Raw genomic sequence first — 25,410 nt, 5'->3', positions numbered from 1 at the left:
TGGCTAACAGGGTGAAACCCTGTCTCTACTAAAAATACAAAAATTAGCCTGGTGTGGTGGCCGGGCACCTGTGAGTCCCAGCTACTGAGGAGGCTGAGAGCAGAGAATGGTGAACAGGAAGCGGAGCTTACAGTGAGCAAGGTGCGTGTCACTCTGCAGGCCACTGGGCTGAAGCCGAGATTCCGTCTGAAAAAAAAAAAAATGTTAGGCAGGCTGGTGGCTCAAGCCTGTAATCCCAGCACTTTGGGAGGAGGCGAGGCAGAGAGGATCACACGAGGTCAGGAGATGAGACCCTCCTGCTTCTTGCAGTGAAACCCGTCTCTACTAAAAAATTCAAAAAAACCAGCAGGCCGGTGGCCCGAGCCCTGTAGTCCCAGCTACCGAGGAGGCTGAGGGGCAGGAGAATGGCGTGAACCCAGGGCCCGGGCTGCAGTGAGCTGAGATCCGGCCACTGCACTCCAGCCTGGGCGACAGCGAATCCCGTCTCACCAAAAAAATAAATAAATAAATAAAAAAAATGTTAAGTAGAGCATCCCTCTCCTTTAGTAAAGCTTATCCCTCTCCTTTAGTAGAAGGAACTGCAAAGACCACTTAGCAAAAAGCATGGAATTGGGGATGGGATGAGGAGGTAAAGAATTTGAGCCATACATACATTCAATTTTCCTGGATAAAAGTCAAACTGCTTTCATTTTTTTTATTGTGAAATTTTGAAGACATAAGATCTTCCTCTGTTGCTCAGGCTGCAGTGCAGTACCTCAATCATAACTCAAGGGATCCTGCCCTCAGCCTCTTGAATAGCTGACATTACAGAGCCACACATCCACCATGCCAATAACTAAAAAAAAAAGTTTGTAGAGACGTGGATCCCACTCGGTTGCCAGGGCTGGTCTCAAAGCTCCTAGGCTCAAGTGATTTTTGCCTGCTTTGGCCGCAAAGTGCTAGGATTATAGTCATGACTACTGTTACTTATTAAAATGCTTTCTTTTTTTTTTTTTTTGAGACGGAGTTTCCTCTATCAACCAGGCTGGAGTCACAGTGGTGCGGGATCTCAGGAGTTCACTTCCGTCGCTCACCCGCCTCCTGGGTTCAGCCGTTCTCCTGCGCAAGCCTCCCGGTAGCTGGGGCTACCGAAAGCGTGTACCACCACGCTTCTGGCTAATTTTAGCATTTTTTTAGTAGATGTCGGGTTTTGCGCATGTTGACCGAGGGTCTCCAAACTCCCTTGCCTCCCCAAAGTGCTTTTGGGATTAGAAGTGAGCCATAAATTTATCTGAAAATCCCCAGGCCCAAACTACTTTCTTTTTTTTTTTTGAGGCAGGGTCACCGACTCTGTTACCAGGCTGGAAGGCGTGGCGAAGGATCTCAGCTCACTGCAAGCTCACTTCTCCGGAGGTTCGTGCCGATCTCAGCTCCTTCCCGGTAACTGAGACCAAGCGCCCGCCACCCACTAAAGCGGCAGATTTTTTATTTTGATAAGAGAGCGAGGTTCACTGTGTTCTCGATCTCTGACGCTGGCGATCCCGCTCCCGTCTCGGCCTCAAAATCACTAGGATTAGCGTATTCCAGCGCTTTGAAACTTTCTAAAAACAATGATACAAAGGGCACGGGAAGGCAAATAGTAATGTAATAATAAGCAGCAATAATAATAACAAATTGGCGATACAAATGGTATATTCTCTTGCTAACAGTAAAGAGATAGCTCCCATTGCTTCTCATTCCCTTTATAGTTGATATGTACGAAGATATTTAAAGGTTTGCCAATTAGAGGCCTGAGTAACATAACAACAAAGTAGTAAATTTGATTACATCAATTTTTTTTTTTTTTTTTAAGATGGAATTCACTCTTGTTGCCCAGGCTGGAGTGCAATAACTTGATCCTCGGCTGCTGCAACTTACCTGCACCTCTGGGCTGCAGAGTGATTCTCTAATCTCAGCCCCTCCCGAGTAGCTGGGATTACAGGCATGTGCCACCATGCCTGGCCTAGTCCTGTATTTTTAGTGAGATGGGGTTTCTCCATGTTGATCAGGCTGGTCTCCAACTCGGCTCAGGTGATCCCGCCCACCTTGGGCTCCCAAACTGATAAATTACAGGTGTAGAGCCTGCTCCTGGCCCACACTTTTTTTTTTTTTTTTTTTTTTTGAGACAGAGTCTTGTGGCTGTTGCCCAGGCAGAAGGAGTGCAATGTGTGATTTTGGCTCCCTGCAGCCTCTGCCTCCTGGGTTCAAGCCAATTCTCATGCCTAAGCCTCCCCAAAACTGGGATTACGAACACATCTCAGCTCCTGCGCCCAATTAATTTTTGTAGTTTTAGTAGAGGCCAGGGGTTTCACTATGTTGGACAGGCTGGTCTTGAACTCCTGGCCTCCCAAGCAGTCCATCTGCCTCGGCCACCCAAAGTGCCTGAATCACAGGTCAGCCCTGCACCTAGTCCCCTGCGATTTGAAAGCTAAAATCAAAGGGTCAGATATTGAGCAGGTGTAGAGGTCTGCACCCATATCAATACCAACCGCAGAGAGCGGAGACAGGAGAATCCACTGGGCACACATGTGTTTTGAGGCCAGCCTAGGGAGCATAAGGTGAGACCCCAGTCCTCTGAAAAAAGGAAGAGAGAGAGAGAGAGAAAAAGAAAGGAGAGAGTGAGGGGCCAGGTGTGAGGCTCATGCCTGTAATCCCAGCACTTTGGGAGGCTGAGGTGAGCCGGGGTCACCCAGGGAGTCAGGGAGTTCAAGAGCAGCCTGGCCAGCATGTTAAAATCCCATCTCGAGAAATACAAGAATTAGCCTGGTGTGGTGGGGACAGCTGTAGTCCCGCGCTATCAAGAGAACAATTATTTAACCTGGGAGGTGGAGGTTACAGTGTGAGTCGATGTCAATGTCACTGCACTCCAGCTCCTGAAGCGATGGAGGATCTGTCTCAAAGAAAAAAGAAAGAAAAGAAGAGAGAGAAAGAAAGAACAAAGAAAAGAGAAAAGTACTGTAATCAGCACTTTGGGAGGCGAGGCCGAGGCGGATCCGCGAGATCAGAGTCGAGACCGTCATGCTCGTTGAAACCCATCTCACTAAAGAAACCGGGTGAGGTCGTGGTGGTATCGCCAGTCAAACCGGGCGCTAAGAACAGGGCAATAAACCAGATGAACAGTGAAACTGAGATCAGCCACTACATGGGAGGAACAGGCAGACTCTAAGAGAGAGAAAGAGAAAGAATAAAATAAAGAAAGAAGAAAGAGAGGAAAGGAAGAAAAGAGGAGGAAATGAAGAAGGGAAGGAAGGTAATTAAGATCATGGAAAAATTGGATCCATAGACACTACTATTAGAGGAATATAAAATGGTGGTCCCCAGCCACTTTGGAGTGCACTTTTTGTTTGTTTGGGGAGATGGGTCTTGCTCTGTCAGCCCAGGCTGGAGTGCAGTGGCGTGATTTCAAGCACAAAACACTGACCTCTGCCTCTGGGTTTAAACAATTCTCCCTATCTCAGCCTCCCAAGTAGCTGGGATTACAGGCACTGAAACCACCATGCCAGGCCTAATTTTGTATATTTTTTAAGTAAAGATGGAGTTTCACCATGTTGGCCAGGCTGTTCCTGAACTCCTGACCTTGATCGCCTGCAGCAGCCTCCCAAAGTGCTGGGATTGGTGACACTGTACTTTGCTTTCTTTTTTGGGAACTAAGTCTCACTCTGTCACCCAAGCTGGGTGCAGTGCTTTCATCTCAGCTCACTGCAACCTCTGCCTCCTGGATTCAAGCGATTCTCCTGCCTCAGCCTCCTGAGCTCCGACTTCCTGAGGCCTGCCTAGCAGCCCGTAAGGCTTTGAATTCTATCCTGGGATTTGGAGTGCAGTGGCGGATCTCAGCTCACTGAAGCTCTGCCTCCTGGGTTTCGCCTTTCTCCGCCATAAGCCTCCCGAGTAGCTGGGACTACAGGCATGCACCACCTCGCCCGGCTAAGTTTTTGTATTTTAGTAGAGACAGGGTTTCACTGTATTGCCAGGATGGTCTCGATCTCTCCTGACCTAAGTAGTCACTTGTCTCGGCCTCCCAAAGTCATAGGACCCCCAGGCTTGAGCCACGGCATGACCTCACCCAGCTAATTTTTACATTTTTAGCAGGTATAGACAGGGTTTTTACCATGTGCTTAGGGTGGCAGTCTGACCTCGTGATCCGCCCTCCTCCTGACTCCCAGGGTAACAGGAGGATTACAGTGAGCCACTGTGCCTGGCCAGGATATTTCGGTTTTATATCTTTTCCTTTAGGAGAGGTCTCTATCTGCTTTAAAGCTGGGAGTGCAGTGGCGTGACCTTGACTCCTGCAGCCTGGGGCCTTGCCTGGCTCAGTGATCCTCCTGCCTCAGCCTCCCGAGTGGCGGGATCACAGGCTTGCGCGTGCCACTACACCTGACTAAATTTTAAATTTTTTGTAGGGATGGGGTCTCCCTATGTTGCCTAGGCTGGTCTTGAACTCCTGGCTCAGGTGATCCTTCTACCTCAGCCTCCTAAAGTGCTGGGATTACAGGCGTGAGCCACTGCACTCAGCCTTCCCTGTGTTCTTCACCACCTCCTCTTCCCTTCCATGGCCACCACCAAATCTATCTTCTTTCTCTCTGTAGAATGGCCTATTCAGGAAATTTAATATAAATTAAGTAATATAATATGTGGTCTTTTATGATTAGCTTCTTTTACTTTTTTTCTTCTGCTTATTTTTTTGAGAGGGAGTCCCAGTCTGTCCAGGCTGGAATGCAATGGCACGATCTCGGCTCACTGCAACTTCTGCCTCCCGGCCTCAGCTTCCCAAAGTGCTGGGATGACAGGCTCGAGCCACAGCGCCTGGCCAATTTCCTCGTTTAAAAAATGGAATTTAGCCAGGCGCGGTGGCTCACGCCTGTCATTCCAGCACTTTGGGAGGCCTAGGCGGGCGGATCACCTTAAATCGGGGCTTTGAGACCAGCCTGGCTAACATGGTGAAATCCTGTTTCCACTGAAAATACAAAAAATTAGCCAGGTGTGCAGCTGGGCTTGGTGTCGTGCGCCTCTAATACCAGCTACTCGGGAGGCTGAGGCAGGCGAATCGCTTGAACCCGGGTGGCGGAGATTGCGGTGACCTGAGATCGCGCCATTGCACTCCAGCCTGGGCGACAAGAGCGAAACTCCGTCTCAATAAATAAATAAATAAATAAATAAATAAATAAATAAATAGAATGTAATCCCTGAAATGTATCCCAACTCAGAAGTCAACCCTATCAAGCACCACAGCCTAGAGCAATACCGAAACGGCAGTTAAATTCAGTTACCTGCATTTGAAGGCAGGTCAAGGTCCCTGGGTTCCAGATATATCCTGGGTCACAGCAAAGAATATTAGTGATGATGAGCAAACTAAGTAGGAATGACAGGGTTCTGCAGCTGCCCACGCCTGCGCAGTGAAGGGGACTCGCGGGGGAGCCAGCGCGTCCCAGGCCTAGCTTTTTCGCAGGGTCTCCAGTTTCGCGGCCCCTCCCTTCCGCGTCCCCCACCCCCACGCGCCTCCGTGCGCCAGTCTGAGCCTCATGCGGCGCCTGGACTATGGGGAAGTGGGTGGTCGCGGCTGCAGTGCCAAGTAGGGCTGGTTGGCTCGGTGCTCGCTGGGTGCAGGGCAGCGAACTGGAGGAAGAAAGTGGACGTTGGTGAGAACCGCAGTTTCAGCCACGCCAGTGCAGCGAAGGCCCCCGATCAAAGAGACAGATTTGTTGCTAGGTGATTCATCGGTGCCATTCTTTGCCATTCTTTGTGTATCTACAGCTCATGATGAGAGAGGACCGCATGAAGGCCTACAGCGCAGAGCCGGAGCCGGAGCCGGAGCCGCAGCCGGAGCCGGAGCCAGAGCCGGAGCCGGAGCGAGCCTCATGAGCCTCACTTGCAGCTTGACTGAAACAGCATCTTGCAACTCTGAAGCTCCAGGCCCAGAGTCGCTCCCTCCACCTTTTCCTTGTCTCACTTGCCCAACTCTCGGCAGGCGACCCCCTGGCCCAAACTCAACCATCTGGGGCCACTTCGGACCTTGGCCAAGTTTCTGCAACAAACACATTTAAAAAAAAAAAAAAAAAAAGAGGGTGACGGGGTGGGGGACAAGTTTTACCTTGAATTTTCTCTAAAAGCCCAGGTGGCTTTGGGAGGTGTGGAAGGGGGAAATCCCCTCAACCAAAACCCAACTATTATCTACCCAGCCATCTGACACTTATTGTGCTAGTTATCAATTTACTGTCTGTCAGCTCCGAATTCATCCCTCAATACCTGCTTTTAAATGGATGGAATTCCTTTAAGCATTTCCTTTTTAGAGCACTAAGAACAATGCTTTCTCAGTAGATGGTGCTGGAAGGATACTCCAGGATGAAGGGGGATTTTCTTGCTGGTTCCAGTGGCTGCACCATAGGTCAGCAGTACAGATGAGAGGAAATTTGGTGGTGACCTGCCCCAGCCATGCCCTGGCCTGGTGGTCACTTTCCACAGGGATGCCACACTCCAGGCCTCCTACCCCTCTGGTGCCTCGACTCCCTCTGCACATCTGCATGTCTGGTCACCAGCTGTGTGTTCCCTGCTTGCAAAGGGACTGCATACCTGCACTGGCCTAGGCAAATTACCAGACTTCTCTGCTCTCCCCTGGACTGCAACTCTACATTCTCCAGTAGGGTGTGCACCTCAGTTGAGGAAATGGCAGTGGCCTTCCTTCCAAGTATGTCCTTTCTTGGATAATCTCCTTCAGCTCTAGGAAACTGAATTTTGTCTTATATCTTTTATTTTTTTTTAAAGGAGTTTTGTTCTTATTGCACAGGCTGGAGTGCAATGGTACGATCTTGGCTCACTGCAACCTCCACCTCCCCAGGTCAAGCGATTCTTCTGCTCAGCTGGGATTACAGGTGACTACCACTATGCCCAGCCATTTTTTCTTCATATTTTTAAGAGATGGGGTTTCAGCATATTGACCAGACTGGTCTCGAGCTGCTGACCTCAGGCGATCCACCCACCTCAGCCTCCCAAAGTGCTGGGATTACACGCATGACACACCGCACCCAGCCTATAGCTTGATATTCTTTGTATTATCCTTTCCTTGTAAAAAAAAAAAAAACCAAAAACAAAAAGTGTGATTTTTATCTTCTGATAGGACCCAGACTGATACACTTGATAGACATCACTTAGGGCTGGGTATGGTGGCTCACGCCTGTAATCCCAGAACGTTGGGAGGCTGAGGCGGACAGATCGCGGACAGATCACATGAGGCCAGAAGTTCAAGACCAGCCTAGTCAACATAGTGAAACCTCATCTCTACTAAAAGTACAAAAATTAGCTGGGTGTGGTGGTCTACACCTGTAGTCTCAGCTACTTGGGAGACTAAGCCAAGAGAATCGCTTGAACCTGGGAGGCGGAGGTTCCAGTGAGCTGAGATCACACCATTGCACTCCATCCTGGGTAACAAGAGCGAAGCTCCGTCCCAAAAAAAAAAAAGAAAAAAAATGCATAACAAGAGAGGCAAAAATGCAAGAGAGGCAAAAATGCATATAACAAGAGAGGCAAGGCTTTTAGGTAGGTAGGGCAGTCTTAAAAAAACTAGTTATCAGTGGGAACAAAACAAATAATTTATCAAGTATGAAAAGCAATGCACGAAAGTTTTTTCATTTAATCTACATAATAAACACATACGGCTCTTCTCTTACGTATAAGACTCTAAGAACAGAGTCTCATATGAGTATAAGGGTCTCATACAAGTCACAACAGGCACTGAGTAGCCAAGTCAGGATTTAAAGCTGATTTTGTGGTCACAGGAAGGACAAAAAGTAATAAGCCCATAATTTCATGTACATTCAGAATTTTTATTTTAAAACAAAGAATCAGAGTAACATTAGTAATAGAAAATCCATATGGAAATATTCACAATCTTCTCAGTGAGAAAGGGGGCCCTGCCTTACTGCTGACCTACTGTTTGAGGAACCAGAAGTTGACGTGAAATTGCAAGGTCACCTTTTCAAGCTAAACCCCACTCCATAGCTATGTCCTTTTTTTTTTATTTTTTCCTTGAGATGGAGTCTTGCACTGTGGCCTGGGCTAGGGTGCAATGACGCGATCTGCAACCTCTGCGTCCCGGGTTCACGTGATTCTCCTGCCTCAGCCTCCCGAGTAGCTGGGATTACAGGCGCCCGCCACCACGCCCAGTTAATGTTTGCATTTTTAGTAGAGACAGGGTTTCACTATGTTGGCCAGATTGATCTCGAATCCCTGACCGCCCGCCTCGGCCTCCCAAAGTGCTGGGATTACAGGCGAGAGCCACCGCACCCGGCCTCAGCTGTGTGTTTATATTCAAAGGCTCCACAGGAACAGTGAGAACTGAGAACCAAAATACTGTCACTGGCAAGGGTTTGGCTAACGGTTCTGAGATGTGTAAGCACCAAAAAGGGAAAGGGAGATTGAGCAACATACGAAAATGGGGCTGTAGGAACAAACACAGAGAAAATAAGTCAACAATAATGTACTTCCACCCAGAGCAAAGTGACAGTGCACATACATTCATCCTCTCAAGTGTGGCTACACTGCACATTGACTCATGCTATCTCAAACGTGGTTTATTGGAAAGATTCAAGTCCCCTAAGGGCACTCGGCATCGGACCACAGTGACATGGTAACAGACATACGCAAGCGTGCCGTGACCCTAAAGCAACAACACACTTTAGATAATAATCGCTCAGAAAAAAATCCTCTCCCAGAGCTCAGGTTACACATTCCAAGTTTGCTATAAACATTCTTTGGGGAATTCCTTTAAAGGTATGAGTTAAAATAAAACAGAAAATCAACACCTAAAATCTCCTAAAGAACAAAGTGGAGAAATAATGAATCTCTACCAAGAACCAATTATTTGTGGTTTCTCATTTGGATGGCTCTCCCACAAGATAGGTGGCAGATTACTTCAAAAGTCATGAGACTTAGACTACAAGAAGAAGGAGTTACTTCGTCCAGTGAGGGGAACAGCCTTTCTAGAAATCACTTTCCCTTCCCTCAACTCCGTCCAAAATTAGAACCCATCAACCGTCATTAACTACAATGCCCATATTAGTTAATAATCCTAGACTTCAAGTACTACTACATGTAAACTATTATCTTAAAGAAAAAAATTATAAAGGAAATCAGTAGCTTTATTATATAAGCATATGACTTTTATGAAAAATTAAACTTCAAGAGTTTCCATCTGAAGGACAAAAATTGTTAAGAGGTAAAGTACAGCCCTCAGGCACCACATCATTTACCCTCCAATAATGAACTACGTTTCTCCCTAAATTCTTCTTATTGCACCTGAACCTCTCCAGCATCAACTCTTTTACTCTATAACCTCTCTTTAAACACCTCCCTCTAATCTCAATTTCCTTCTGTTTTAATTATTTGGTAAAATTATGCTTAAAAAAATAAATATTTCCACCATGGCACATATATACCTATGTAACAAACCTGCACATTCTGCACATGTATCCTGGAGCTTAATGTAAAAAAAAATTATGTAATTAAACCAGAGGATAAAATAAATAAAACTCAAGTTTACTTGCCGTGTAGAGCTGTGTGGAAGTGAAGAAGGTGCTCTTACATAAACCCCCTCTGCCTTCCACACTCATATGTGCATCTGCTTCCTGTTAAGTCTGAGGTTGGGGGAACTGCACCTTACTTTTCCTCTCCTATATCCCCTAATGTGGCAATATTAGAACCCAAGGGAGGAAAAGCTGGCAAAGTTGTCATATGCCAAGTGGCCAATCCCTCCTGAAATGAAGGTAGGTTCACTTGGTCTCTCCTAAGCAGAAGAGAATGTCCAGGAAATAAAATATTTAAAAAGCCATTGAAAATCCAACAAACCCCAGCCTTGGGGTGCTCATGGAGTGCGTGGGATGAGAAAGGAATCAAGTAGCAGCATTCAGAAGCAATCCTGGGTTCATCCTGATGAGGTCTCTCCCTTGTTCAGGGAGAGATGGCTTTCCCATGCTGGGAGGGAGGTGGAAGCGGGCATGACTTAGACATTGGTGGTGGTCTCCTTAGGAGGTTGGATGCTGTTCATCTCCATGACGCCGTCCTTCCCAGATCTATCTGCACCATGTGCCTGCCCTTCAAAGGCCCGTGTGATATCCTCGAAAGTCCTGCCACGGGTCTCAGGGACTTTGAAGAAGGTAAAGGCCAAGAAGGTAATGAGGAAGCCGGTGAAGATAATAAAAACGTAGGCTCCTAAATAGTGCTAGTGAAAGGACACAAAAAAGGAAGGTCGATATAAAAATCTGGTCATTGACAAACTCAATTTCCTTCACATTCATATTTCCAGTGGGCTTCAAGCTATAACCCTTCCATATTTAGTGGAAACAGGTTTCTTCAGTGATTCACTTAAGATTCTGTTGCTAACTTACTATAGTTCTCTGTAGTTTTCTTTTTGTTATTCCTTTTCATTACAGTTAGATGCTTCCAAATGTCTACTGAGTATTTTTGGACTTTTGAATATTATTTTTAAAATCTGTGTTTCTGGGCCGAGTGCGGCGGCTCACGCCTATAATCCCAGCACTTTGGGAGGTCAAGGTGGGAGGATCACCGGAACCCAGCAGTTTGAGACCAGCCTGGGCAACACAACAAGACTCCATCTCTTTTTACAGTTTTTTTTTTTTTTTTTGAAATGGGGTCTCGCTCTGTCACCCAGGCTAGAGAGCAGAAGCGTGACCACAGCTTACAATGAACTCTACCTCCTGGGTTCAAGTGATTCTCTTGCCTCAGTCTCCTGAGTAGCTAGGCCTACAGGTGTGTGCTACAATGCCTGGCTTTTTTTTTCTTTGAGACAGTTTCTCTCTTGTTGCCCACGCTGGAGTGCAATGGCATGATCTTGCTCACTGAGATTACAGTGAGCCATGACTCAAGGCCTAATTTTTGTATTTATTGTAGAAACAGGGTTTCACCATGATAGTTAGGCTGGTCCTCAACTCCTGACCTCAAGTTATCCACCCACCTTGGCCTCTCAAAGTGCTGGGATTACAGGCTTGAGCCACTGCGTCTGGCCGCAATTTAAAACTTACGAATTGTTTATTTCTGGAATTTTCCATTTAATATTTTTAGACTGCAGGTAACTGAAACTGCAGATGAGGAGGGACTACGGTATTATTTATTTGTTGATTTATTGAGGGATGGAGTCTTGCTCCCATCGAGCAGGCTGGAGTGCAGTAGCATGATCTCGGCACGCTGCAACCTCCACCTCCCAGGTTTAAGTGATTCTCCTTCCTCGGTCTCCCAAATAGCTGGAATTACAGGCATGTGCCACCATGCCCAGCTAATTTTTGAGTTTTTAGTAGAGACAGCAGTTTCACCATGTTGGCCAGGCTGATCTCGAACTCCTGACCTCAGGTGATCCACCTGCCTCAGCCTCTCAAAGTGCTAGGATTACAGGCGTGAGCCACAATGTCAGGCCCAGACTACTCTATTATTAAGGAGTATCTTCAACATGTCAGCTTACATAGGCTGGTTTTAAGATAAGGTGAGTTTACTTACAGCAGCAGAGGGGAAGAGCAATCCGACTAGGAAGTTGGAGGTCCAGTTGGAGCAGCCGGCCACTGCCATCGCAGCTGGGCGGGGGCCCTGGCTGAAGAGTTCGGCCACAATAAACCAGGGAATGGGGCCTGGTCCAATTTCAAAGAAGGCTACAAAGACCAGGATAGCCCCAATACAGACAAAACTCATCCCATTATAGTTATCCTGTAAGAGGAAGGAACACAGAAAATAAAATTTAAAGACAGTGTAGGATCTAGGTTCCTAGAGGCAATTAACGGCAAGATCCTCCTGCCCCTGATGCACAATACAAAGAGTGGCTGTGGAATCAATAGGCTTGGATTTATTTTTATTATTTTTAGAGACAGGGTCTTACTGTGTTGCCCAGGCTGGAGTGCAGTGGCGCTACAATACCTCGCTGCATCATCCATCTCCTGGGCTTAAGCAATCCTCCCACCTCAGCCTCTCAAATCGCTTGGACTTGTAGCATGTGCCACCACACCTGGCTAATTAAAATTTTTTTGGCCGGGAGCTGTGGCTCACACCAAGGCAGGTGGATTATTTGAGGTCAAGAGTTGGAGACCAGCCTGGCTAACATGGTGAAACCCTGTCTCTACTAAAAAGTACAAAAATTAGCTGGGCATGGTGGCACATGCCTGTAATCCCAGCTTCCTGGGATGCTGAGGCATGGGAAACGCTTAAGCCCAGGAGGCGGAGGTTGCAGTGAGCTGAGATCATGCCACTGCACTTCAGCCTGTTGACACAGTGAAACCCTGTCACAAAAAACAAAAACAAAAACAAAACAAATTTTTGTTTTTTTATAGAGTTTCTTGCCATGTTGCCTAGGCTGGTCTTGATCTTCTGGGCTCAAGCAATCCTCTAACCTTGGCTTTCCAAAGTTGCAGATGACAGGCATGAACCATTGCACCCAGCCAGGCTTGGAATTTTTTTTTTTTTTTTTTTTTGAGAGGGAGTTTCGCTCTTGTTGCCCAGGCCAGAGTGCAATGGCGCCATCTCGACTCACCGCAACCTCTGCCTTGGGTTCAAGTGATTCTCCTGAGTAGCTGGCATTAGAGGCATGCACCACCACTCCTGGCTAATTTTGTATTTTTAGTAGAGACGGGGTTTCTCCATGTTGGTCAGGCTGTTCTTGAACTCCCAACCTCAGGTGATGCACCCACCTCAGCCTCCCAAAGTACTGGGATTATAGGCGTGAGCCACTGTGTCCGGCCGAGGCTTGGATTTTTAAATCCCATATATGTGATCTCATGCATATCACTTTGTATTGAGACCATGTCATCATCTATTAAGTGTGATTACCTTGATATTATTTTAAGAATTTAATTAGATAATTTATTTTATAAGCTATAAGAATGTTCTATAAATGTAAGGATTCTGGCCGGGCGCGGTGGCTCAAGCCTGTAATCCCAGCACTTTGGGAGGCCGAGGCGGGTGGATCACGAGGTCAGGAGATTGAGACTATCCTGGCTAACATGGTGAAACCCCGTCTCTACTAAAAATACAAAAAACTAGCCGGGCGTGGTGGCGGGCGCCTGTAGTCTCAGCTACTTGGGAGGCTGAGGCGGGAGAATGGTGTGAACCCGGGAGGCGGAGCTTGCAGTGAGCCAAGATCACGCCACTGCACTCCAGCCTGGGAGCACAGCGAGACTCCGTCTCACCAAAAAAAAAAAAAAAAAAATGTAAGGATTCTAACAGTTTACCTCCAGTTCTCTGAAGACCCACGTTTCTTAAAAACTCTGGGCATCCTGCTTCTCTTCTTTGACTTTGTTGACAAACTGCAACCTTAACAACCCACCCCTTGTGTCACAGAAGTCAACTGTAACCTCTCCTCCTTTCCCCCTCCCTCGCTTTTCTTCACTCAAAGAGCACTCACCTTTAATAACAAAGAAATAGTCATGAGCGTGGAACAAACAGCCATCCCTCCAAGGCCTATCATATGCAGAGTCCTTCTTCCTGCCCTTTCCACCAGAAATAGCTGGAAGAAGAATATGACATGACTTCAGTTTTCCTTTCCATGAAAACAGTGTCTGAGCTACTTGAAATCTGCCTTACCAACAGCAGGACACTTGTTACGGATATACCTCCTGTGATTTATGATTTTATATACGTACATATTGTGTTCCATTCACAGGTCCTGGCTCAAAATCCCCACAGCCCTTGGTAGAGTCTTTTATCATAATGTTCGGATGCTACAGGCCTCAGAAAATAGAATTCTTCTCTGACTTTCTCCTGCCCTCCCACTTGGCAGGACGCTAATCTGACTGCGGGTCATAAAACCCTCATTTCAGAGAGGGTCCTGCCCCACCCCCTAGAGGAATAAACGCTACAGAGAGGCCAAAATAATCCAAACAGACAGGCCTGGCTGGGTTCAGATCATTCCCTTTTTGTCCAATCACATTTCAAAACTGTTGTCCATGCTTCAATCATGGAGAATCAATTAAGTCTGCATAAAAGGCCCAAAAAGCAGGGTGTGGGGAGCTTCCAGATATCTGAACCCATGGAAGCTGACAGGAAGGTCAGCAACATATCATCTATGCGCTAGGAGTGCACCCCAACTCCACGGAGACAGAGGCTCCCACGCTCAGGGTCCCTCCAGACCTCGCCCTGTGAATCAATTTGGTTGTTTATTTCTGTGCTTTAAAATATCCTTTAAAATCAACTAGGAGGCCGGACGTGGTGGCTCAAGCCTGTAATCCCAGCACTTTGGGAGGCCGAGACGGGTGGATCACGAGGTCAGGAGCTGGCTAACACGGTGAAACCCCGTCTCTACTAAAAAAATACAAAAAACTAGCCGGGCGAGGTGGCGGGCACCTGTAGTCCCAGCTACTCGGGAGGCTGAGGCAGGAGAATGGCGTAAACCCGGGAGGCGGAGCTTGCAGTGAGCCGAGATCCGGCCACTGCACTCCAGCCTGGGCGACAGAGCGAGACTCCGTCTCAACAACAACAACAAAAATCAAACTAGGAAACATTTTCCCTGAGTTCTGTGAGCCACTGTAGCCAATTAATCCAACCCAAAGAGGGCGTGGTGGGAATCCCGATCTATAGCTGGTGGGGCAGAAGCACAGGTAAACAACCTGGAGCCTGTGATGGGCATCAGGAGTGGAGGGCAGTCTTGGGAACTGTGCCACCAACCTGTGAGATCTGATGCTATCTCCAGGTAAATCGTGTCAGAATTAAATCGCAGGACACCCAGATGGTGTCCACTACAGAACTGATTGCCTACCTAATGGGGAAAAATCCTCACACATTCTGGGGGTCACAGACATCTTCTGTTGATTATTGTTTCTTTAGTTTGAAAACAGTGGAATCACAGAGTTGAGAGCTTTTCCAAACACCTCTCCTCCAATTCCAAGTTTAAAGCGTACTATATATAGTTAGTCCCTTCTATACTTCCTCCTTTCCCATCCATCCACATTTGCTTGAAGAGTGAAGACTACATCCAACATTAAATGTATCTTTTTCCCAAAGGAAAATTAAACAACAGAAAGGTAACTAAATGATAGTAGGGTCATGCAATCCATCTTTGAACATCTGTAGCAAGGATTCTTTTCCCCCCGCAAAATTATCAAACCATCCAACTTACAGAAACTACAGTGAAGATCGTATTAACCACACCTGCGCCGATGGTGGCATAGATGGGCTCTTGAACACCGGCATCCTTGAAGATTCCTGTTGAGTAGTAGAACACCTAGTAGAAAAGAAAACATGCAACTTTGATACAATTCTGCATACCAGTTACACAGAACCCTCAAAAATAAACTTAAAAGTCCCAGGGTGTAAGACGTCCTTTTTCTAGGGTTTTTGTTCAATACTCATATCCCTTCTGCAAATGAATTATCTTCTGTATCTTATCTCCTTTCTCTTTTTTCTGAGAGGGAGTCTCAAACTGTCACCCAGGCAGGAGTGCTGTGGCACAATCTCGGCTCACTGTTACTTCTACCTCCCAGATGAAAGCGATTCTCCTGCCTCAGCCTCCTGAGTAGCTGGACTACAGGTGCCTGCAACCACTCCCAGCTAATTTTTGTAGTTTAAGTAGAGATGGGTTTTCGACATGTTGGCCAGGCTGGTCTCAAACTCCTGTCCTCAAGTGACCTGCTGGCCTTGGCCTCCCAAAGTGCTGGGATTACAGGCATGAGCCACTGCACCTGGCCCTCCTTTCTCTTTCTAAATGTTCTTAATTCTAGCTACTCATTTCCATTGTTTCTTCTAAAAATGCTTATTCCCACTGTTCCATTTGCTCTTGCTTATGTCCACTTCACTAACTTATATGAAGGTGTAATTCCTACTAACTGGTTTCTTTTTAATAAGTTGAGACAGCAACTCACTGTTACCCACAGGCTGGTCCTAAACTGTTGGTCTCAAGTGATCCTCCTGCCTCTTAGCCTCCAAGTTGCTGGGATTATAGGCATGTGCCATCGGGCCCAGCTAAATGCTTTTTTAATTGGCTCTTCCCCAAACCTTCAAAACATTGATAGGCACATAGATGTCTCAATTTGATAGTGAACTAGTTGAATAACCTTATCCTGCTCATTGAATAAGCAGAGGTTGAGCTGTATTTCCTAGGCCTAGGCCCTTTTGAAGTGTTTTATGAAATACCAGCTATTATTGTAATTTAATATATATTAAATAATTATGTTGTTTGCTAGGCACTGTGCTAAAATGTAAGGTTGCTACAACTACCATAGTTAAGAGATATTAAAATATTGGACTCAGACCTCAAGTTAACAAGGGAACATTATCTAGGTTACCCAGGTTCGCTTCAGTTTATTTCACCCAGAGTATTTGCCTCCATAGCAATATTAGTCTTTTTGATGAATATGGACCTCTACATTGGGATTTACCTTCTCAAGAAGCAACTCTTTAAATCCCTAGTACATAAGATATAAACTATATTTATATTTTCTAAAATAAGATTATAACTATTTTTTGAAACAGATTTGTAGACTCATTATTGAAAATCCTGCTGCTCTAGGGCTAATTAAGACTGTTAAAAAATCTCAACATATTATATGATGACATCAAGCTTGTGGGGAAAGATATTAGGCTAGCACAAAAGTAATTACTTGAGCAGTTTAAACAAGTAACAAATAGGTATGCCAATTCTCTTCCTTAACATAATGTCTACATGTCAAAAACCTAATGTACATGTACACATCACAATAAAACTTCTTACAGTAAAATGACTTTGCGATCTAGTGTCACCAAGCAAGATAAGCTAACCCCTATGTCATCTCACCTAAACAGTTTACTCTGCTAGGTAAACATGATACAATGCAACCTGTTACCCATTTGCCCATAAGGGAAATTAGAAATCATTGTTTGTGCAAAAGTAGGTTGGAAAAGCGATTTCCAAGCCTGCTGTGCATCAGATTTTTTTTTACAGACAATTTTCAGGCCTCTTACACAGAGATTCTCAAATTCAGCTGACTCAGGAATCCCAACCCCCATAATTCTGGTGCAGCCAGCTTTGGGTGAGATTATACCTGGAGCAAAATCTACTCATTGACTAAATTGGGAGCCAGCTTCGTCCAACAATAATTAACGTACATGCTGGGCATGGTGGCTCACACCTGTAAGGCCAGCACTTTAGGAGGCCGAGGTGGGCGGATCACCTGAGGTCAGGAGTTTGAGACCAGCCTGGCCAACATGGTGATATCCCGTCTCTACTAAAAATACAAAAAAATTAGCTAGGTATGGTGGTGCGCGCCTGTAATCCCAGCTACTAGGGAGGCTGAGGCAGAATCGCTTGAACCCGGGAGGTGGAGCTTGCAGTGAGCTGAGACTGTGCCACTGTACTACAGCCTGGGTGACAGAGTGAGACTCAAAAAAAAAGAAAAAGAATGTACACACCATACTCTGAAGTGGCAGGAGTCTGTCCCTCAGAGTGCTCATTAATCATTTGTAATTTCCCACAGGTGATCTTTTCCTGGTCCTGTTTTGCAGGGCCAGAACTGTGGTGAGGCAGCTAGGGAGTTGCCTCAGGTACATTCTTTTATTCGTTTTTTTTAAACAGGCACAGAACTAATGCAAGGTACATTCTTTAAAGAGGTGCTCATTCTCAGGGCTACACTTGCACGTAGCTGCCTCACCTGCCGAGTCTCAGCTCTGCTGCTCTGGAAGGTCTTGGGAGCACATTTTTCTCCAGCAATACATGTGGCCTACATTAGCATTTCCAAATGAGGAATTTGAAACTGGGATTCAACAAAATCACCAATCACCTAGGAGGCTTTTTCTAACTACTGTGTATTTCCTCCCAAGTGGTTTTTTTTTTTTTTTTTTTTTTTTTTAAAGATAGGCTCATACTATATTGCCCAGGCTTGACTCCTGAGCCTAAGTGATATTCCCACCTCAGCCTCCCGAGTAGTAGCTGGGATTACAGGCATGAGCAGCCACCACACCTGGCTCCTCATAGATTCTGACAAAACAGCCTCTAACCCCTCCCAGGAAGCACTGCCACTTCAAATACAAATATCCTGGTGTGCTAGCTAGGAGAAAAGTTCAGGAACCAACTTACTATTTTGAGCATCAAAACGCTCTATTACATGCAAAATGCTTTGTTACAAAATAACTTAATCCCACTGATCAAAAACTATCTGAAAACTCTTAGGGGATGAATCAGTATTTTAAAAGGTGGGACAAGGGTGCTCTTAATAGCCATATTGACTAGAAGGCACAGGAATATTCTCTTCCTACAATCCAGTCAAACACAGGAAGCCGATATTTGCATGGAATACAAGGGCTATCTGCCAAATGCTAGCTTCCGTTTTGCTGCCCTCTTTAAACTATCATGCTCACTATTCTTGTTGTAAAAACATAGACTAGTAAAGTCAGTTCACTCTGAAGTTGCCAGTGTCCTTCCAGGGTCTTTTTTTTCCCTATTTCAGAGACAGAGTCTCACTGTCTCCCAGGCTGGAATGCAGTGGCATAATTATAGCTCACTGCAGCCTGCAACTCCTGAGCTCAAGTGATCCTTTTATCTGTCTCCTGAGTAGCTGGGACTACAGGCACACCGCCACCATGCCCGGCATTTTAAGTGAAATACTGTAAGACATATTTGATCCTAAAGTATCATACTCACAGCATTGATGCCAGAGAGCTGCTGAGAGAGCTGGAGCACAATGGAAATGATGATGGGCTGTCGGTAGCTGGACACTCTAAAGAGCTCCAGCACGGTGACTTGCTTTTCTTGTGACATCCTTGCACTCTCATCTTTCATCTCCTGGATGTCTTGGGATACATCCTGGGTGCCCCACAACCGCTGGAGGACTGGTGAAAAGAAGAAAGAGGAAAGGATAAAGACAATGTGCTGCCCCAAATTCATTCTTCCTGTAAAGCAGCCAGGAAAGGGCCGCATGAGATGAGGTGATCGATAGCATCCCTTCCTTTTTTTTTTTTTGGAAACGGAGTTTCACTCTTGTTGCCCAGGCTGGAGTGCAATGGCATGATCTCGGCTCAAGCAACCTCCGCCTCCCGGGTTCACGCAATTCTCCCGCCTCAGTCTGGCGAGTAGCTGGGATTACAGGCATGCACCACCATTCCCGGCTAATTTTGTATTTTTAGTAGAGACGGGGTTTCGCCATGTTGTTCAGGCAGGTCTTGAATTCCTGACCTCAGGTGACCCGCCTTGGCCTCTTAAAGTGCTGGATTACAGGCATGACCCATCATGCCCGGCCTGATAGCATCCATTCCTAAACCTGCCTTTTCACCTCATTCTTTAGGGGCTGAAAATTTTCCTCAGGAGTAATCAGAACCCTCCTCACTTGGATTCTGAGGGGCAGGGAAAGAGTGTAACAGAAAATAGGTCCAGTACCCTCATCCCTCAAACAAACCACAACCATATAATTCACATTATATTCACATGAAGGTGTGAAGGATACTCACTCTGCTTAGCATTCTCCTCTTCTTTTCTGTTAATGAGCAAAAATCTGGGACTTTCAGGGCAAAATGGAAGGGTTGCACTTTGTAGGATAGCAGGAAGGATGGTGAAGCCCAATAGCAACGGCCAGAGCTCTTCAGACCCAAGGATGAATTCCAGACCAAAGATCTAGAAACCACACAAAGACAATGCTATAAACCCCATACCTCATAGGCCACAAGTTCATTAAAAAACAAAAAGTTCAGAAAATCACACATTCTTTTACTATGGGAAAAAAAATCAACAAATTGTGTTTCTTTTCCTTTCTCTACTCAGCCTGCTTCTTGAGCTACTATCTATGAGTTATAGTAACAATATCTAAAACTTCCACATATAATTGAACATGTGCCAGATATCCTTCAGTGCTTTATCTATGTTAACTTTTTTAATGACCCATGAAACTAACACTCATCAGGTATGAGAAGTTCTAGAGTACCTGGGCCACCAGAATTCCAACCACGATGCCCAGCTGGTTGAGAGTGCCAAAGGCACCCCGCAGGGCAGTAGGCGAGATCTCTCCGATGTACATGGGCACAAACCCTGTGCAGAGTCCGCAAAAGAGGCCAATAACCAAGCGGCCCAGGATCAGCATTTCAACTGACTTCGCTACTTTACACAGTCCCATAAAGCAGCCACCAGTGACAGCCAACAGGTTGACAATCAGCATTGAATTACGCCTGTAAGGTTAATCAAAGACAAAATGCAATTAGCAAAGTGAGAGGCTCCTAACCTCTCTTCTGTCCTCATTATTCTGCTCTTCTCCAGGCTCCTATCATCTCCTTTTTTTGATCTAACTTTTCTTTTTCACTTTCTATTATCAGAACATTTCTAGTTGGGAACCAGGCATGACGGTGCCCGCCTATAGTCCCTAGCACTCAGGGAGCTGAGGTGGGAGGTTGAGGCTGTAGTGAGCTATGATTGAGCCATTACACTCCAGCCTGGGTGACAGAGCAAGACCCCCTTTCTTGGGGGGTAAAAAAAAAAAAAAGAACATAATCAAGTAAAATAGGTTGCCTTATCCATTTTTAAATGTGAATTCCAATTGCATTTCTAGAATATCCAATTAGCAATTTTTTTTTTTTGAGATGGAGTGTTGGTCTGTCACCCAGGCTAGAGTGCAGTGGCGGGATCTCGGCTCACTGCAACCTCCGCCTCCCGGGCTCAAGAGATTCTCCTGCCTCAGCCTCCCGAGCAGCTGGGATTATAGGCGCCCACCACCACACCTGGTTAATTTCTTACATTTTTAGTAGAGACAGGGGTTTCACCGTGTTAGCCAGGATGGTCTTGACCTCCTGACTTAAAAGTGCTGGGATTACAGGGGTGAGCCACTGCACTGGCTTTTTTTTTTTTTTGAGATGGAGTTTCGCTCTTTCACCCAGGTTGGTGTGAAGTGGCCAGATCTCAGCTTACTGCAACCTCTGCACCACCCCCGAGGTTCAAGCGATTTTTCTGCCTCAACCTCTGGAGTAGCTGACATGATAAGTGCCTGTCACTACGCCTGACTAATTTTTGTATTTTTAGTAGAGACGGGGTTTCGCCATGTTGGCCAGGCCGGTCTCGAACTCCTGACCTCAGCTGATCCACTTGCCTCGGCTTCCCTAAGTGCTAAGACTACAGGCGTGAGCCACTGCACCCGGGCTAATTGCCTAAATGAAAATATATTTCATAACTGAAAATATATTCTACCTTCTAAAAACATATTGTTAAGCTCCTATAGAATAAGATTCTTTTTACCATTATCCACATTTGCCATAGACTAAGAATTACAAAAATAATTCCTACCTATCCTGTGTAAAATAATAGAAACATTTATATGAAACCCCAATTTTTTAAATAAAAGTAAACAACTTCATACCTTGTAAATTATGTTTCTGGAAACCCCACAGTTGAGCTTACTAGGGAATAATTCTGAACTAGCCCTAGCTGGACTGCAAAGGCCAATCACTCACACAGTTCATCTCTTGTGTAGCTGGGCGGGAGCTATGGAGGGTAGAAGAGCTCCAAGCAAGAGCAGTCATATTCGGGGCCAGTTGGACTAGGTTTCCCTTGATTAGAATTCAAGGTGTTCTTATTCAAAGGCATCATCATCTCCCTGCCCTAACTCTCCACACTTGTCCTCAGTGCAGCTGTAGAGCCCACTTCCTTGCCCAGTTTCTAGTCAATACCTGCCAAAGCGGTTGACGAAGAGTCCGACGGAAAAGGAGCCGATCATACCCCCGACGGAGAATATGGCCACAGACAAGGACCAGAGAGACGTGAGCAGCACCTCAGAGGGAGGGATATTTGCCTTCTCCGTCAAACTTTTATTGATAAATTCCTTTATGATCTGCAAAATAAAAGCGTTGGTGGTAGAACAGACTGTTACAGTTGGATGAGAAAAAAAGACAAATATTAGGGATCATTTCCTTCCTAGAGAATCAAGGGAATAAATAGACGGGAATGGAAGAGGCAGATAACATATTGGAATTAATGTTAACTCTCCCTGGAATAGTAATTTTTTAATTTGTCCTGAAAATCCCAGTAGGTGGCAGCACCGATGTTCAGTCTACCCCAGCCCCATGCTAAGGGAACCCAGCTGCTTTGTACCTAACCCCTAAGGGATAATACAGGAAGTCTATCACTATGGGTGAAAGAGTGGGAGGAAGAACAGCACCGCCCAGGGTTCAGGAAGTAAGTGAGCTTTCTGCTTTGATTAAACGACCCCACTAATTTTCCCCACCAATATTGTCTCCATCTTCAGTCTTGGACAGGATAGATACAAAGTTTGTCTTAAAATCCCCTAGTTTGGGGAGGGACCCTCACTAACTGTGTTGCCCAGGATGGTGTTTAACTCCTGGGCTCAAGTGATCTTTAGGCCTCAGCCTCCGGAGTAGCTGGGACTCCAGACAGGTGCCACCGTGCCTGGCCTTAAATTCTAATTTCTTGAAACTCTACTTAAAGGAGTAACTTCCCTATTCCAGATTCTAATTCTTGTGGCCTGGCACTCACCTTCTCAGGAGCATTGATGACCCCAGTGTTGTAGCCAAACTGAAAAGAGCCGATTGTAGCAACTGTGATGGCAAAGATCAGAGCTGGGGTGACCTGGAGGGAGGGAAGACAGGGAGGAGAGAGTGGTCCTTAAAACTTGTGATTAGTGACTGTTTCTTATTAATTACGGAGCTGTATTAGGAGAATTTGACCTATGAGTGGTATGGAAAGGACAAACATCAAATGAGATTTAGGTAATTAATGGGGAAGACAAAGGAATAGATTATACTAAAGAACTTATCTGGAGATAAGAATGTGAAGTTAACTTGGTGAAAGTGGAAAGAAAATTGGGGAAGGAAGAAGTTAAGAGAAATATTTTAAAACTTGCATCAGGTAAAAAGGTAGGCACAGAATTCCACTCAAGAACTGGGAGGGCAGAGGACAACACAGCCTTGGGTAGGATCGCTAAGAACTGATCATTTCGGAAACAAACACAGTGCAGTCTGATCTGTACCCAGACCCCACAGAAGCCCAGGGGTGGTGGTGGGGGAGGGCGTGGTAGTTTGTATCTTCACTGCTGGGCAGCTCTTTGAGTCTCTATCTCTCTGGACCATGTAAGCTACTGGATCTACCCAGTGCATCCTGGCCCCATTTCAGTCTTCGTTTATTAAATACAGTTCTGCTCTCTCTAACCCCCGCGTAGGGGAAGAAAGAACATCTTACTCTGAACCCAACATATAAGAGACATTTCTTAGTGGGGAGAACCAGTCATCTTCACCTCGCCTGGAATAATTCAGCTGGGGAAGACATTTTACATTTCCACCTCCCGGCAGCTCAACTTTTATGCCTGAGGCCATCTTCTATGCCATTCCTCCCCACCCCACCCCACCAAAAATCCCTTCAATCTTTCACATCTTAAACTCATTTCCTTTCAGGTCCGACAGATTAGGCAGCAGGCTAGGAGCTTCAGCAGAAGTGACCTTGCCTGCAGCCTCCCAGATGTCTGAGTCACAGCTAAGCATCGGTACCCCGGAGGGCCCTGCCAGTACATGCTCTCTGTTAAATCTTTTTCCTTTTAGTAAAAATCTCTTCTGCCTCCTCTCATCATTCGCTATCTTTGAGAGCCTTTTCTTTAGTCTCAATTTTCCATCCCTCTTATTTTCCTACATTTTCTTTCTTCCTCCTTTGTAGAGATGGGATCTCACTATATTGCCCAAGACTAGTCTCAAACTCCAGGCCTCATGTGATCCTTCTGTCTTGGTTTCCCAAATGCTGGGGTTATAGGCGTGACCCGCCACACCCGGCCCCTTATTTTTAGTTAAATTTATCTTGGTAAAAAAATGCCTTTCTTGCTGGGCACGGTAGCTCACGCCTATAATCTCAGCACCTTGGGAGGCCGAGGCGGGCGGATCACCTGAGGTCAGGAGTCTGACCAACATGGAGAAACACCATCTCTACTAAAAATACAAATTAGCCGGGCGTGGTGGTTCATGCCTGTAATCCCATCTACTCAGGAGGCTGAGGCAGGAGAACCACTTGAACCCGGGAGGCGGAGGTTGTGGTGAGCTGAGGTCTCTCCATTGCACTCCAGCCTGGGCAACAAGAGCAAAACTCAATCAGAAAAAAAATAAAATAAAATAAAAGCCTTTCTCCCTGCAAATATTGCACTACAGCACCAATAATATTTTTTTGCACTACAGCACCAATAATATTTTGTATGTTCTGCACTCACAATTTTAACCCTAATAGGAAGGACAACTGTAATTCTTTCACGAACCCCAACAGATGGCTGGACCCTGGCCTGTGCCCCCAAACACAGACCTTTTCAAGGTCTAATGCTTCCAGAGAAGTCTTCACACTGGCTCTGAGACCCACACTTTTAATCTATACAACCAGGCAGCCCGATCCTCTAAACGCTCAACCATCTCGTCCTCAGTGGTATATGGTTACCTAAAATAAACCTGAGAAGTCAACACAACTTCTCCGGGTGACTTTCCTATGATAAGAAGGTGAACAGAACTGACATTCAAAGAGAACTGATGAAGCGGCAGCAGTGCAGGCTAGATAAGAAATGAAAAGGCCTTAAGATGGCTTGGTGACTTAAGAGAAAATAGAACAAGGCAATTAACATTATTAATATTCGCCTTTCTGAGTGTACCCCAAACAAGCAAAAATAACCAGTAATTATATCATTCTTACCTTCTGTGTCCCCATGGCCCGAATCTAATTCAAGTCTTCAAGAAAGATCTAGGGGTGTAATTCCAGAAACAGCTTTTTCAGCCAACACAACCTTCAAAATGTCCTTCTCAGCAGCAAGTCTTCTCCAGGTCCTCAGGAAGGATCCAGAGTCTCACCACTACAGCATCTCTGGGTCTGGCTGGGATCATGACTATTTATAATCTCCGCAAAGGGTGGAGCCTGAAAGGGCGACAAGCCCCCAGCCCCACCCCACCCCACCCCCCTGAAATAATCTTGTGATCTCTCGGAATTCTGTGTTATCAGAACTTCAGAACTATCCCCACCCCCGCACCGCCGACAATAACGCCCTCCCTCCCCCCTCTCTTCAAACCACATCCTGCCACTCTCTCTACCCTGGGTTTTTTTTTCTTTCTTTTTTTTTTTTTTCAAAAGCTCATCCTTACTCCTTCCCTCTTCTAATAGCAGTTACAGCCTCTTAGTTTCACAGACAAAATGCTACCAGAAAAGCCTGGAGGGAGGGCAAATACGCTATTTTTTGCTCTTGAATCTGCTTGGGATTAAAACAATCTACAGAGAGATGAGAATAAATCTATCCATATAAAACAAAGTGGGTGCTACTATCAGAGATTTAAGGTTGTTAGAAAGAGTGTAAGCAGTAAGGATTCCTGATTCTATGAATTTATCGGTCGTTTTTTGTTTATAGGGTGGGTCTACAATCTTTTTTTTTTTTCCTTTTTTTTTAAGAGGGAGTCTACGATCTTAAAAGGGAGGGAAAGACAGCCTGAGAGAAGAAA

The 25,410-nt window shown here is 45.7% G+C and overlaps 1 protein-coding gene across 1 annotated transcript; it reads right to left on the bottom strand.

Moving 5' to 3' along the window:
- Positions 1–7,814: 7,814 nt before the first annotated feature.
- Positions 7,815–24,903, bottom strand: LOC101016467 (solute carrier family 2, facilitated glucose transporter member 3). Its single transcript, XM_003905929.4, has 10 exons — positions 24,617–24,903; positions 22,439–22,531; positions 21,616–21,776; positions 19,887–20,127; positions 19,417–19,579; positions 18,614–18,801; positions 15,119–15,223; positions 13,409–13,510; positions 11,518–11,721; positions 7,815–10,228 (listed from the first exon to the last, which is right to left on the bottom strand). Exons 1-10 carry the CDS (start codon positions 24,629–24,631, stop codon positions 10,010–10,012), a joined length of 1,491 nt encoding a protein of 496 aa, XP_003905978.1. The 5' UTR covers positions 24,632–24,903; the 3' UTR covers positions 7,815–10,009.
- Positions 24,904–25,410: the final 507 nt, after the last annotated feature.

Source organism: Papio anubis, chromosome 9 (assembly GCF_008728515.1).
Source record: "Papio anubis isolate 15944 chromosome 9, Panubis1.0, whole genome shotgun sequence".
NCBI lineage: Eukaryota > Metazoa > Chordata > Mammalia > Primates > Cercopithecidae > Papio > Papio anubis.
This window is presented reverse-complemented; position numbering and strand designations above follow the sequence as displayed.